This window comes from Rhinolophus sinicus, chromosome 2 (assembly GCF_057876585.1).
Source record: "Rhinolophus sinicus isolate RSI-liver-muscle chromosome 2, RSI-T2T, whole genome shotgun sequence".
Classification (NCBI taxonomy): Eukaryota; Metazoa; Chordata; class Mammalia; order Chiroptera; family Rhinolophidae; genus Rhinolophus; species Rhinolophus sinicus.
Window position 1 is genome coordinate 103,347,604 of NC_142502.1, and position 16,053 is coordinate 103,363,656.

General features: G+C 38.4%; 1 protein-coding gene across 2 annotated transcripts in view; it reads right to left on the bottom strand.

Moving 5' to 3' along the window:
• MAPK14 (mitogen-activated protein kinase 14) overlaps positions 1–16,053 on the bottom strand; it is a 67,306-nt gene that overhangs the window by 41,040 nt on the left and 10,213 nt on the right. For both annotated transcript variants that reach the window (XM_019738750.3, XM_019738749.3), the window contains exon 2: positions 5,871–6,000. In XM_019738750.3, coding sequence (XP_019594309.1) covers positions 5,871–6,000 — 130 coding nt within the window. The remainder of the gene's footprint in view (positions 1–5,870; positions 6,001–16,053) is intronic.

Consider the following 16,053-nt stretch of genomic DNA (forward strand, 5'->3'; position numbering starts at 1 on the left):
ATTCTTGGTATTATTCTTGTAATAGTCTTAATATTAGGATAATTTTTTAAATCATTACCAGGTATTTAGATAAGACTATTTAACATTTTTTAAAAAAGCTATCTTTATACAAGGATAAAGCTAAGAGTTACTTAATATTCAGTAATCCGTGATCTTTGAGCAGTTTTTCTGGTCATAATTTATACTAATTAACCCACATATTAGCCCCACTCCATTCCTCCTAAAACCCAGACCACTCATTTGTAAAGTTAGGCACTGAGAAGGAAACAAGAACTAGAATTCATCTGTAATATGCACAGCCAGATCTAAGGGTATCTGAAATGAAACCAACAACAGCTAAACAGCCTTCATGAAAACCCACCCATGACTATGGTCTTATTAGCACGCTGCTCTAACCAAGTTAAAACAGCTCTAACAGTAAAATATACCAATGCTCAAAACATTATCATGAAAAAGCACTTCTAATTAGAATGTTACTCCATGCAACCAAATACCAGACTTTTAAAAGCAACTTCAAATATATAGCCTGAACCCAAAAGGAAAACAAACCAAGAAAAAAGACCCCGGAATTCACAAATAGCTTTTCAAGTCTTTGCATTTTATTGCAAAGGGAAGGTACAGTTACCCATCAGATCCTTACCTTGATAACTGTATACAAGAAAACCAAAATTACCTATAATTGCACTACCCATTATAACTATCATTAATATTGAGATATTTCCTTTGATTTTTTTCTGATCACATAAATTAAATTGGGGTTATACTATGCATACAGTTGCATATCCTGCCTTGTCACTTAACATATGACTTTCCTCGTGTCCTTATTTATTAATAATATGCTCTATCATTTGTATATATATACCATAATTTAACCAACTTCCCATCTTTGGACATTTAAGGAACACTGCAAGTGTGTGCATACATATTTTTTGCACACCTTGTATTTTCTTCCAGAATAAATTTCAAGATTTAGAGCTACAGGATAAGGACATCGATATATTTAAGGATCTTAATCTTATCAAACTGCCCCCCATAAAGGTGAAGCCAACTTACGTTCCCACCAACAGTATATCTCTGACTGTATAACAGCTCTAAATAGTGCTTTAAATTTAAGCCAAATTATTTTCTTGTTCCTTCTCCATCTAAACCACAATTATTTTCCTTGAGTTTGACCCCCTTCTGCCTTAAGACCTCTAGTCTTTTGCTTACTCTCCCCTATATCCACTTGTATTTTAGGTAGCTGAGAGCTATTAGATTAGTGCAAAAGTAATTGCGGTTTTTGCAATTATTTTTAACCTTTTAAACCGCAATTACTTTTGCACCAACCTAACAGAAGCCAATTTTACTCACTTGTTCCAATATTCTGCAATCACTAATTCTTGTTATCTAAGATGCCCCATTTCCTCAATAGAAGAGTTTAAAACAAATTACATTATTTTACATTATTTCCATTGTGATTATGAAAAATCATTCTCAGATCAAAATAAAATTAAACCACTAGAGATCAGATTTACCCAGGATTATTTATGTAATAGTTATCTCAAAGACAGTAAAACAAAACAAGTCCAAAACATTTTCCAACGAAAACCCCAATTTCAATTTGAACACACAACAGGCATTTTGGAATCAAACAGCTGTACGTCTGAACCCCACAATCGGTTTGTGATTTCTTGGATCCACGAGCTTATGTTTTTTCAATTCCAATTAACCTCAGCACTTGGAACAGTGCTTGGCATACAGCAGTTTAATATTTGTTAAATAAATGAAAGAAAGGTATCTTCTCAGCCTCATTTTCCTCATATGAAAGAAGTGGGAATATTATTGTTTATTTTCATAGTATTGTGGGGAAGATTCGTGGTGATCACACCCTTAGAGTTTTATAAAGAATTACAAAACACAAACTACTGAAAAAAACTACATGTTTGAAGCAGCTACTTCCAGTAACAAAATTTGAGATATAAAACTAAACTAAATTATTAAGTGATTAAAAAGCATGGCTGCAAAAAGCACAATTAACTAATGTGAAAAAAGTAGCGCAAAGCATATTAGTAAATACGTTATCAAATTTTAATTTCCTTAAATGGGACACATTTTATGAGATTAAACCTACCCATGTTACATCAAAGTATTTTTAATTTTTTGTGGACTTTTACAAAATATCCCCTCTACTGATCATATTTATGGAGTAATTAAATCATAAGGAAAATACTGTAAAAACCAAGTTTCCCAGCAACTAAAATAGATCTAGGGAACATTTTAGGAATATTCCATAATCTACTCATTTCTCATTTCTTAAATGAAAATTTCCTTTTAATTCAAGTCACATTTTAGCCCATTTTCTTATTCTTTCTGCCATTATATGACACCTGAAAGTAGTCCAGGAATCAAATTTTCAGAAAAGACATTTACAATACAAATAATCAGCAAATATCTGATGACCTACAATGATCCAAAACCTAACAGACAGAAGTAATGTTTTTATTAAATTAGCACACACTCAAAAAATAAATACTTTAACTCAGTAATCAATCAAAGACAATATTTAATGCATTTAACACAAGCAAAAACAAAAAAACAAACAAACAAAAAAACACACAAGCACACAGCACCCACCACTTGGTCCACCCGGGTAAAGTTAAATCTAAGGCCCCAGAATAAAATTTATGAAGGATCCCTTTAATCATGCTTTAATTTCAAATGTACAGATGTGCAGGCCCTTAACTGGGCAGTTTGTGTAGTCCCCACCCAGACAGCACAAGGAAGCAGCTGGCAGGCTGCTGCCCAGGAAGCTGTGCTCAGAGCAGGTGGTAATGAGCTCAGGGTCGCAAGTTCAGTCAGGAATGGGCCAGCTAACTTGGTTCAGAGAATAACTCTTACAGTCACAGAAGACATCCTCGAGCTCCTGTTACCCATCTGATAAACATATATCTGTTATTCATTGTCATTAATAAAAGAAATTAACTTAAGATGAACTATGGCTTGTGGGTCAGAGGCATTTTTGTGTAGAAGATCACGTGCATTCTGGCACTTAAAACTTGTTTTTCATACCAATATATATTTAAAATTTTCAAGAGTTTTAAGCTGCTGCCATTGCTGTTGTCTTTAGAGGCCTGGTGGCTAGCTAAAAATTGGATGGTGGCCCAAAACAGTCATTTAAAAAAAAAAAAAAGGAAGAGGAGAATAAAGGAGAGGAACGGCTTTTAAAATCCTCGATTAAACTTACCTGAAAGTCCAGGTTCTTTACCAGGTACAACTACTTTTACATTTTAGGCACCTAACAATTGTTTGCAGACTAGGCTGAAATTCAGGTATTTTTCTACATTGCGTCAATGTCTTTTGACCCCTTCTATCCCCCCTTCAAACATTTGCCAACACAATAGAGAACTAGAAAACATTCAGTCAGGTGCTTTCTTCTGTCCAGCAAATCACCAGTACCTAAGTACAGGTGACTCTACACTGATACTGCTAAAACCTAAATATTTTAATATAAAAAGGATGGGCTGCTATTAATCTAGCTGCTTGTAAAACAATTTATGTAAATTAAAACCCCATTTTTCTAATACTGTCAGACCTCTTTTTAAAAGGAGTCTTGTAACCTTTCCTAAATTAGCAAAACTGTACCCATCACTGTGGCTTCCTCATTTCTACAAATACAAGAATGGTCCGAATGTAACCAGCGCGATGTAAGACACATTTCAAAGTACCTCGTTATGGAAAATTAAAACATAAAAAACTAAATAAGATTGTTGCTTATGATCACTAGAAAAGCCAAGCATGGATTCAGAGAACCCACAATAATTTTTGCCCTAAATGTTGGCTTATTTTATCTATAAAGAAAAGCAAAACAATAAAGTATAGCGCTGGTTACCTTCTAAACCAGACGTTCTTAAATTAGTATGGGTAACATCAGCGAGATCCTGGGGCCTCCTGGAGGTGCCTTGGGGTTCTATAAATGTTTGGCTTGCATTCCATTTTCAAAGTATTCTTTATATTTAAAGAGCTATGACAATGTCTCTGTCACATTTATTAATGAGAAATAGCATACACTCAACTGTGCTAAAAACCTAATGTAACCGTATCAGGTAAGCTGCCAGGCCACCCTGATTTTATGCAGACCTTGGAATAAAGCTTCTCTTACCAGCTTTTTCCACATGTCTCAACTCCTTGTAAACATGTCACTGATTAGAAAGGTTGCAGCTCTGCATTCAACTTTTTAAAAACTCAGGTTTACATGGATACTCATTAAATTATACCTAGGAATAGAGGTTACATGTAGAAAACAGGATTTTCTCAATAATATACAGTTAAAATTTAAAAAAATGAAAATAAATAAAAAACTGCAGCTGTGCTTGTAAAGGCATCCGTAATCCAATTCCAACTTTTAAGTCTCAATGCTCTCAATTTAGCGGAAATTTATACTTTGTGAAACAAATGTATATTAAGAAAGTATCGGTTATCTGTGATTTTTCTTTCTTACTATGGACAAAATAAAAAGATTTCAATTACGAAAACAGAAAAAGTCAGAATAGCCAAGCAATAAATTTAGATTTTGAATTTTTTCTACACAGTAACAATCAATAAGGTCAAATGACTCTAAAATCTCTATGGCCTGTGTTTCTACAATGGTACAAATTTTAGTTATTTTTATACTGTAATCACATACATTCTTTTTTTTTTTTTTTTTAAAGATTTTATTGGGGAAGGGGAACAGGACTTTATTGGGGAACAGTGTGCACTTTCAGGACTTTTCTCCAAGTCAAGTTGTCCTTTCAATCTTAGTTGTGGAGGGCCCAGCTCAGCTCCAGGTCCAGTTGCCGTTGCTAGTTGCAGGGGGCACAGCCCACCATCCCTTGCGGGAGTCGAACCGGCAACCTTGTGGTTGAGAGGACATGCTCCAACCAACTGAGCCATCCCGGAGCTCAGCGGCAGCTCAGCCCAAGGTGCCATGTTCAATTTTAGTTGCAGGGGGCACTGCCCACCATCCCTTGCGGGAGTCGAGGAATTGAACTGGCAACCTCGTGGTTGAGAGCCCACTGGCCCATGTGGGAATCGAACCGGCAGCCTTCGGAGTTAGGAGCACGGAGCTCTAACCGCCTGAGCCATGGGGCCGGCCCACATAAATTCTTTTTAACTTGATTTGGAAATTCAGGAAAATAAGTGTCCTCAGTCAACCCTTTTTTTTCACTTTCAGTGAATATTCCAATTGCATCCATTTATTTACCATATCAGAACTCTTATGCACTCCTTTGCAGGATGGCAGAGTTTCCAATTTCCAAACTGATAGAAAATAAAACGTTACTTTTAACTTAAACAATGTCTTTGTCACATTTCTTGAAATACCCAAATCTGGAACAGCTGGTTTTGAAGATTAAAAAGAAATATTCTAATATTAAATTGTACCTAAAATCATAGGATCTGTGATAGAACCTTCAATGAGCCCAAGGCACTCTTCCTTAAACTTCTCCACTGAAATAACCTGTAACACAAAATAGCTATGGACTCCCATATTCTGAGAAGACAGCCTTAAGGAAACCAGGTAAAGAATACAAAATTTCTTTGTAATATTTCCTCTTAACAATGCTTTTGAATTTTGTTATATCTCACAATATATCCTTTTTTATTTAAAAAAAAATTAATGCTTTCTCTCTAAAAATCTTTGAGTAAAGCTTAAACTCCAGGAAGATGTACAATTTCTCCCGAGGCTTTGAGCAGCCACCTGACAAACTAACAGTGTCAGTAACACCACAGTACAAGAAGCATGATCCCAAGTTTGATGCCCTCTAACGTATTTCTATCTGCACTAATTAAAATATAATTTTTCCCGAACTATTCAAGAGCAGAATTTATTCTTTCTTGAACGAGTAACTTACATTTTCATGTTTCATATGTTTAAGTAACCGCAGTTCTCTGTAGGTCCTTTTGGCATGAATAATGGACTGAAATGGTCTGGATAGCTTCTTCACTGCCACACGCAACCCAGTTTTTGTGTCAAAAGCAGCACTAAGGAAAAAAAAACATTAAAAAAACCCATCATTAAATGTGGTCTCAATACTTCAAAATTAGTATTTACAAGGCTATTTTGTTTCCAAAATCAAATAGGTCTACAACAAAATACAAAAAAAAGTATGAAGATAAAAATTAAAATGATTTATAATCCCATTATCCAAAGAAACCTTCCATTATTATTTTTGGTGTTTCTTTCTAGTCTGTCTGTCTGTGTCTCTAAGTCACAGGTCAGCAAACTTTTCTGTGACGGGCCAGACAGTAAACACTTGAGACTCGGTGAGGCTTAGGGTCTCTGTCACAACAACTCAACTCTGTGGTTGTGGCTGAAAAGCAGCCAGATAAGAAATTTAAAAATGGATGTGGCTGCGTTCCAATAACACCAAACAGGCAGTCACCTGATATAGATGAGCCAATAGACACACGAAGCACTAGACTCTGCCTGTCAGCTCTGCCTAAGCCTCACTGTCACTTTGCCACCATACGCTGCTGGATCAGAGTAGAGGCCTTGGAAACCATCATGTTTTCAGGACGAGTTGACACAAGAATTCTTGAGCACCTACAAAATCTTTGCCACTTTTTAGAAGCTGAAATACAGTCGGGAACAAGTCAACAAATCCCTACCCCCAGGGGAGGAGGGGGACAGCAAAATAATAATTTCAAATACTGATGAACGACTACGTAAAACAGGGTAACGGGGTAGAATTAAGAAAACCAATGGAATTAGGCTACTTTAGCTAGGGTGTCTGAGCAAGGACATTGGAGCTGAGACAGTTCAGGATGAGAAGAAAGCAACCACCTAACGAAATAGGGAAAAGGAGCTTCGAGCAGAAGAAAACATACAAATAATATTTATCGAGTCTTTATTGCATACCATGAAGTGTTCTAAGCCCTTTACATTAATTTTTAAAATTAACTTTTAACCCCCAACACCCCTATGAAGTAAGTACTACGACCACTCCCCCTTTTACAAAGGAGGAAACTGAAGCACAGAGAGGTTAAATGACTTGCCCAGTCACAAAGCTAGACAGGGGCCCAGCAGGGAGTCTGGATCCAGAGCCACGCTATTAACCACTTCACTACGCTGCCTCTGAGAAGAGCAGGTGCAAACAAACGGAAAAAAAAAAAAAAAACAGGTGCAAAACCATGGCCTGTTGAGTGAGAGAAAGATGGCCTGTCCGCGCAGCCCAGAGATGTAGGCAGGGGCTGGGTCACACAGTGACAAACGTAATGTGGACGTTAATTGTGTTAGATACTGGGCTTCTTCTGTCTTGCCTCATCCTCCTGTTTCTCTCAGTCTCTAATGGGCATCCAGGACTTCAGATCACCTATTGTCCCCAAACTCTCTCCCATACGAACCTGCACTTACTCCCCAAGTTCCCTACCTTCACTCCCAAATCCTTCCCCTATGCCCTGCTCTTCAACTCCCAGTTGGTGATGAACTCCTGTAAATCTTCGATCCCTTTTCTGAACCTTCCCTCCATCTCTTTGCTTTAACTGGAACTAAGCGGTACCTTGGAGACCCCACCTTGCTTATAGCCCAGCCATCAGAGGGCACCTCTCATAGCCCGAGTACCTCACGGCTAGCAGGTGGGCTGGAGGTCCACCTTGCGGGCATTACCCCTTCCAGACCGTAACTCTCCCTTTGTTTTAAAGTCTCTGCCCACAACCAGCTCTCCCTCTGCTGCTGTTATCCACTGACCAGGAATTTTCCACCATTCATCGAAAAGTCAGTTCCTATCTCAAAGTCTCTCTCCACTCCCAACATGTCTCATTCTTGGCAACTTCAGCGTCCACGTGGAGGGCACATCCAACATGCTGGCCTCTGGGTTTCCTGACCTCTCCAGGAAACTCCACCTCATCCAGCCGCCGCCATGGCCGTCCTTTGGACCTCTGTCACCACCGAGAACTGCCCTGCCTACAAAATTCTAAACGCCAGCACTTTTCCATCACAAACCTACGCCTTTAGTTTACTTCTAGCTCATTTATACTCTGACTACGGTAATTCACTGACCTGCTCATCACTGCTTATTGCTGTCCTTCAGCCCTTTCCGGTCTTCATTTCCCTTCTTGCTTGGCGTCGCCTGCAGTCTAAGCTCCCTGGTACCTCTCTCATGCCCCTCTAAGCTCTCTTGTACCCCCCGCCCCCACGCACTCATCTAGATAAAATCTAACTTTGGGTGATCTCAACTATTTCATTCTCCACGTCTCAAACCAAGAACTGTGGTTGAAGAAAAAAGAACGCGCACAATCATACAGATTGGTTTCATTCTTAATTTCTGACCTTAACCTCAAACAAGGCTGTCAGCGCTGCCACTTTTTTCTGAATGAGTTCACTTTCCTTCTCAAAATCATCATTTGACACCGTATCTCTCCTCAAACCTCAGCTCACCCTCCTCCCTCAGGAGCTGCCCTCGCCTTCACTGAGAAAACAGAAACCATCACAGGGGAGCTCCATCTGCCTCCCACTAAATCTACAAACCCGGCCGCACTGGACTCGCCTTCTCTGCTTTCTCTCTTGCTATAAAGATGTCTTATAAAAACCCAAGACTTCAATACATGCTTCAGAGCCGTCCTCCTTCATTTTTTTCAAGGACTTAACTCCTTTGCTCTTTTTCTCTCTTACATCATCAGTTTCTCCCCATCTAAGGGATCGCGCTCATCAGCACAAACATGCTCTAGTCATTTCTCATCCTCAACAAACAAACAAACAATTTCCCTGGACAGCTCTCCCTCAGTTAGGATTCTCCAGTGATTCTCAGTGTGGATCCCAGACCAGCAGACTCGCTATCACCTGGGAACTTACAAGAAATGCAGGTTCTCAGCGGCTGCCCCAGACCTACTGAATCAGAAACTCTGAAGTGGGTCCGGTCATCTGTATTTTATCAAGCCCTCCACATAACTGTAACACACACCAGAGTCTGAGAACCACTAAACAATACCTCTGCTACTCCATGGACCAGCAGCCCTGGAAGCTTTTTAGAAATGCAGAATCGCGGGCCCTAGAGTAGAATCTACATTCTGACAAGATCTCCAAGTAAGTCATATACGTCTTAAGGTTTGAGAAAGCATAGATCTACACATTTCCTCAGCTCCCATCCTTTCCTCCATTTACTCCACTGCTCTTCTCGGGATCTCCAGTGACCTGTTACCAAATCCAATGGCCCCTTTTCTGGATGAGCAACTAACATGGTACCACTTCCCTTTCTCTCAAGTTCCATCCTGGAGTCCATATCAATACATGCTTCTGGTTTTCTGTGACCTACACGGCAGCTCCTTCTGTCTCCACTGCGTGTGGTTCCTCTACTCAAACCGCATGTTGGAGTTCTTCAAGGGACGGTATGGGCCCTCTTCTCTTCTCTCTCCCACATTCTCCTTCTACATGATCTCGTCCACGCCCATGACTAAATTAAATGCCACCTATACTGAAAACTGAAATCTCTTCTCTGAGCCTGGCTGCCTACCTGAAACCTCCACATCAAAACACGTAAGTCCCTTAAACTCAACAAGTTCAAAACACCCACGATTCCTCTCCATCTCTTCTATCTCAATAAATGAACTTTCCACCCAGTTGCTCAAGACAGACACTGGAATGTTATCCTTGCTTTCTCCCTTTTCTAGTCTCCTGCTCGCCCCCATGCAAGTTTATCAGCAAGCCTAGTGGTTTCCATCTCCAACTTACATCTCAAAGTCACTTCCCTTCATTTCGCTGCTACGATACTAATCCAAATTACCCTCACCACCAGCCTGCCTCCTTCTACGGTCTCTCTGCCTCCTGGTTTGCTCCCTTCTAATACACTTTCCTCAAGCATCCAATACCATCTTTTAAAGCTATAACTTCGATGACACTGCTCCCCTGCTTCAAATCATTCCAATCTCCTTGGCACATAAAATACAAATTTCCCTTCAGCCTACAACGCTCAGGTATCTGGACACCACTGACCGTTCACCCTGCTCCTGTGCTGCTCCCCCCTTCCCCTCAGCCACGTGTGTTCTAAACATGCTGGCTCCTTTCAGCTCCTGAAACTCTCCAGGCAGCCCGTTCCTGGTGCCTGAAATGTCCCCCCCCCCCCGCCCCCCCCCACACCGATGACTCCTCATCCTTCCTCCAAGCATAGGCTCCAATGGTCATCCCCTCAGAGATGTACCTAAGAGGTCCCAGGCAGTTGTTCTGTCACAACACCCTCATTGCTTCCCACCTGTCCCAAATAAATGTGGAGGGGTTCTCTTGTCGTCCACTTCCCTTATTCCTACAAACCCATAAAATAGTAACTTCTTCCTTCTTAGAAGTGCTAAGTAAATTTATACTCTTCTCTAAACCTCTTACTGGCTCTGGTCTGATTGAGAAAATGGCCATTGCTCCTGTGTGACCCATTCTCTTTGACTCTCCACCTCAGAATTTACCCGCCCACCTGAAAGCTGAGCACTTTCTCCTCTCCTCCACTGGGAAGCCTGCTGGAGCCTCCTAGAGCGAGGAATGTCATCAGCCTTCTAGCTGACCTGCCTGTGACTTCGTGTCAAATTCAATTCAATGGAGAAAAAATTAAGATGCCCACTTGAGCTGCCTGTCCAAGCCATTAGAAGACATGCTCCATGCCAGCTTTATCAGCAATAAAGTGCATATTTTTATCTCTATTTGACAGAGGGTGCCAAAAAAATGTATACACATTTTAAGAATGGAATAAACTGTACTAAAATTGTAATACTCAATATATACCAATAACAAAAGATGAATACAGGTCACGTTTGACTTCTGCAATTAGAAGAGGTGCTCCAAGTGGTTACCATCAGCATAATTTTAATACAGTTTTTTCTCTTCTTAAAATGTGTATACATTTTTGGGGGCACCCTCTGTATCAAGCAAAAGGCAGGTTGGGATTACTTGGTACCCTATAGACCCCAAGGATCACAATTTATTACTCTATGCTTATTTATAATCCAGGAGGGTGGTTAAATAAGGGCTGGAGCTTTTGGTATTAGGCTATCTGGATTTCAATTCATTCTGCCTCTTAGCTGTATAATCTTGAAAAAGTTAATCAAATTCTCTCAGCCTCATATATAAAGTGAGGATAATGTTTATTTCAAATATGTAGGATGTTTGTTAGGATTAAATGTGATAACTTTTGTAGTAGGTTTAGCAAAGCGCCTGGCCCTGGTAAAGCCCAGTCCTGGACATTACTAATGGCCGCCTTCCCCACTTACCATAAGCGTCCTGAGGACAGGAAGTGTCTTCTGTTTTATTCACTATTGTATTACATAGGACTCAGCATAACCTGGCACGTGGTACATGCTCACTGAATGCTTAGCACAAGTACAAAACAGTATTTTATAACATATCTGAAATACGAAAGAACTTCAACTTTGTATCTGGCTCTCAAGTTTTATAAATTCAATAGCAAGAATTGACATCTAACAAGAAACTGACATTAATGTTAAAAACTTACACGTATTGACTGCTTATTATTGCTAAACACTGTTTTTAGATCCTTACATGAATGAACATCTTTAATTATCGCAACTTTATGAGAAAGCATTATTATTATTATTCCCATTTTACAAAAGATGAGAGAACTGAGGCCCAAAGATGTTAAGTAATGTGTCCAAGGTACAGACAGAAAATGGAAGCTGGGATTCAAATCCAACTGGTGCGTTCCAAGCGGGAACTCTTAACCATTATATCACAATGGAAAAGCAAGTTCAACTTTGCTAACAGTTCAGTCAGTTTTAAATATATTCTAATGATATGGACTCTGCTTTTCTTTGAAAATGCTTCCTACTACAATTAGTTGCATTTCATAAGGAAAAAGTTTCTCTTGTAATCTTACATTGAACACAGGGCAGTACTAATGAAAGGTATTTCATAAGAAATAACTTTCACTCTATACATACTACTTTATTAAGAAGTTTTCAATTCCTAACGTCCTGCTACTCCCTGTGAATCTAAAATACTAAAGAAATCAATGATGCAGTGTCTCACAAATACCTAAGTATTCACTGAAATATCTCCTTCACGAGCTTCTTTGTGGCTACAAAAGAAACATTAAACCTCGCACCTGAGGTCACAGATCTTACCACCTAACTGGGATGATGAAACATACACGACAGCAAAGGATGCCCGCTAATATAACTCAACTATATACAGACAGTGACCACTTTCAAAAAAGTTGGGTTTAAGAATATATAAATTGGGTTTCAAAATTTACATGTAAATACAGAGGGTGCCAAAAAAAATGTATACACATTTTAAGAAAGGAAAAAACTGTTAAAATTGTAATACTCAATATATACCGAGACCAAGATGAATACAAGTCATGTGTATACATTTTTTTGGCACCCTGGTATATCTACATGTATGTTTATATATATGTTGGGTTCAAAGTATATAAATATTCATTGTAGCCTGTTCACAAGAACAAAACCAGTAACTACCTTAATGCTCAAAAGGGTTTAAATTATGGTATATTCTCATGTACCATGTATTACAGCCATTAACAAGAATCTCCACTTACTAATATGTACATGTTATAATATTGATGGGAAAGAGAACAAGTTTCAGAAGAACGAATTTTTCCATGGGGGAAAAATATACTCGTATATGCATACACATATATACCCATGCACAGAGAAGAAATGTCTAATACACTCAGACTTTCAACATTTTTCTATCTTCCGATTTTCTTTTTACATGAGCTTATATCTTTTAATAAGGGCATTAGTAAAGTTAGAAACGTAAGTCACCTGTGTTGTTCTGTTACCCTAAAACAAAAGAGACACTCTTTACCGTGTTTCCCCCAAAATAAGACCTAGCCGGCCAATCAGCTCTAATGCGTCTTTTGGAGCAAAAATTAATAGAAGACCCAGTCTTATTTTACTACAAGACCGGGTCTCATATAATGTAAGACCCGGTTTTATATTAATTTTTGCTCCAAAAGACGCATTAGAGCTGATTGTCCGGCTAGGTCTTATTTTCAGGGAAACACGGTATAACTGTAATAAAACCACTATTGACAATTATATTTCCTTCAAATGATACTTACATGGCTATACTTATAATATAGAAATAAGTCTGTATCCTCCATCCCTACGCCATAAGCATTTTCCATTTTACTAAACAATTATTAACAATTTCATTAAATATCTGTACTACAATCTACCCAATCATTTTCTTATTGATGGGCATTATAGCCATTCCATTCATTCACACCACAAATAATATAAATACTATTACAATGGACATCTTAAATCACACTGCTTCTTCCATAATTGCATGATTTCCTTAGAACAGACTAATAGTTTTTACTTCAAAAGACAAACACTCCCGCTTTTATTTTTACTTTTGCATACATTCCCACTTTTAAAAACACATTTTACTTACAAAAGAGAACAAGCAGGAATTGTTGAAACTGCTCTTTGCTTATTAGTTAGCAATTGCTCCAGTAAAAGCTGCTGAAGCAAGGAATATATGACGCATTCCCAGCCCACTTCAAGCATTTGACCTAGCTCCTGTTTCAATCACTAATCAAAGCAGTATTTGTAGGAGAAATCACATATCCCATAGTAAATTGAACACTGCAACTACCAAAAGCGGAAATTCCTAATAATTTTTTAAAAAATTACCTGATAAAACCAATTAAAGGAGAAGAAGGAAACCAAATGAGAAGAAATTCAAATTTACTGAATACCTGATGACACATATCATTTGGGAAATGTTTAACACTTATACTAATAAGTTTAAGAGACAGTTATATTTACATTCCAAAATAAGAAACTAATGGTCAGAAACATTAACAATTCACCCAAGGTCATATAACTTACACGCAGGGGAATTCAAACCCAGATCTGTTCATTTCAGTGCTCAGTCTTCTGCCAGGATGCCAGGCTGCCGGGAATAATGACAACCCGAGGAACAGCTATTGGCTTTGCCTTTCTTACAATGATTCACTCAGTCGTATTTCCACTTGGGATGATTCCTCTTAAATCACATTTTAAAAACTACAGCTACAAATAGAACCTTGTTTTCATAAACAACATCATAAAATGGAATTATCTTTACGATGATCAATTTCTCCCAACTAAAATTCGGGACACATTGCTTACTAGTAAGTTTTTTCCCCCAAATGTAAATTCACGAGGTCTTCCCAAGTTATAAAGTGAATTCACATTTTATAAAATCATTGATAGGGTAAAAATACAAATATAAAAGTCATTAAAAGCAGTTATTATAATACTAGGATGTCACTGTCACTCATCTCCTGCTGACCATGAATCCAATGCCTAGGACACAGTAATACAGAGGGTGCCAAAAAAATGTATACACAGTTTAAGAAAGGAAAAAACTATTAAAATTGTAATACAATGAATGACGCTAGCATTCATTTGATTAATACCATCTTTTGAGCGAACGTCACACTACACATTGCTACTGTAATTCAACTTCGAAAAGTAATACGTAGATAACACCTCTTAAAATGTGTACATTTTTTGGCACCGCCGGTATTCGTTAAGGAAAACTGAATGTTCTGCTGCACGTTCATACTTGCCTCTCCCCGCCACTGGCCAGGGGAAAAAATGGCTTACTAGTTTCTTAATACATCCTAATATAATTTTAACTTCTAAATTTATTTACACATACCACCCTGCTCTACTCCACAATGGATTTAAAGCAGTCTGAACTATATATATACCACTTGACATAACAGTAAGTGGTTAAGGGAAAATAAGATAAATTAAGAAATTTTATATGGGTGAGGTTAGCACACAAATGTCATCAGAAGGTCCCTTCTAAATACCCACTAGAGGTGGGCCTCAAATTCAGCTCTGAGTCTGCTTAAAGCCATGACAAAAAGAACACAACCAGTGAAGACTTGAGTCACAGGAACCACATAATAAAAACAAACCAGGTACTCAGGAGAACTGGAGAGAGGCGTAATGATTCCTGTAATAAAAGCAGAGAAAAGTTCCTCTTGTGTATGCTTATGAAGGAGACACTGTATAATGTGGTAAAAATGTCCTATCAACACCCTTAAACAAATATAATAGTGCGTTTCAGATGGTTCTTTTCTTAGAGCATCCATCCGTGGAGACTTTCATAAACCAAAACACAGCTCGTTATTAGCAAAGGAGGGGAGGAGAGTCCAAAACAGCGTGGCACGCTGCCCTCTGACAGGAAATCCTACGTGTGTTTGGAAAATACATAATGAGCTCCATATTCCTTAGACAATCCTCCAAAGATGATTTCCATTAACAGAGCTTTTGATAGGTTCAGGACATAGGGACTTTGTGTTTATGCTGCATGACTGGCAGCTGGCTTGCAGATTTTCCACGCTGCAAGGTAAAGGCAGATCAATCGGCTTTAACAGGCAGCTGAGTTGGTAGCTGGAGAAAGGGAGACAACCTGTTAAGAAAGGTGATGTGCTCCTGCGTGGACAAGTGCCCACGTACATAGAGCAAGAAAGGACAAATTGTGGCAGCAGGATTTTCCTCAAAAAACACTGGGTTTTCTCTAACAGAATGAAGAATGAGCAGTGACCTGGCAAGTCTCGGAGCAGTAATTTGTGGGGATAATAAGCGATTTTACAATTTCTTTCAATGGTCATATATGACACCTCTAATTCCTAAATGATGTTAATAAGGAAAAATGCGCCCTCAATAATGGTTAAGAAGACAAACACAATTTTCTTTATTTTTCAAATTAATGAAACTATTTACTCTCCACAGAGAATAAAATTTGAGGCTTTTTTCCAACCAACTTAATTCAAGTTCATTGATAACGGCCTTCATTCAGAAATAACGGCCTCCTAAATAACTAAGTAATGCAAACTACTAACCTGGTAGTATAAAAGGCAAGTAGTTTTAAATGTTCCAAGTTGAAATGAACATGCTATTATAAAATAGTTTTGTGATCAGCTTCTAGCATGGGGCTTATCACATAGTAAATTCTCAATATATATTTTTAGATCTCTTATTCTCAAATTTGGGGTTGAGTATCTCTCTAAAATAACAGTAAAGTAGGGCAAATTATTAAAATATAATTGATCATTTGTTGTCATG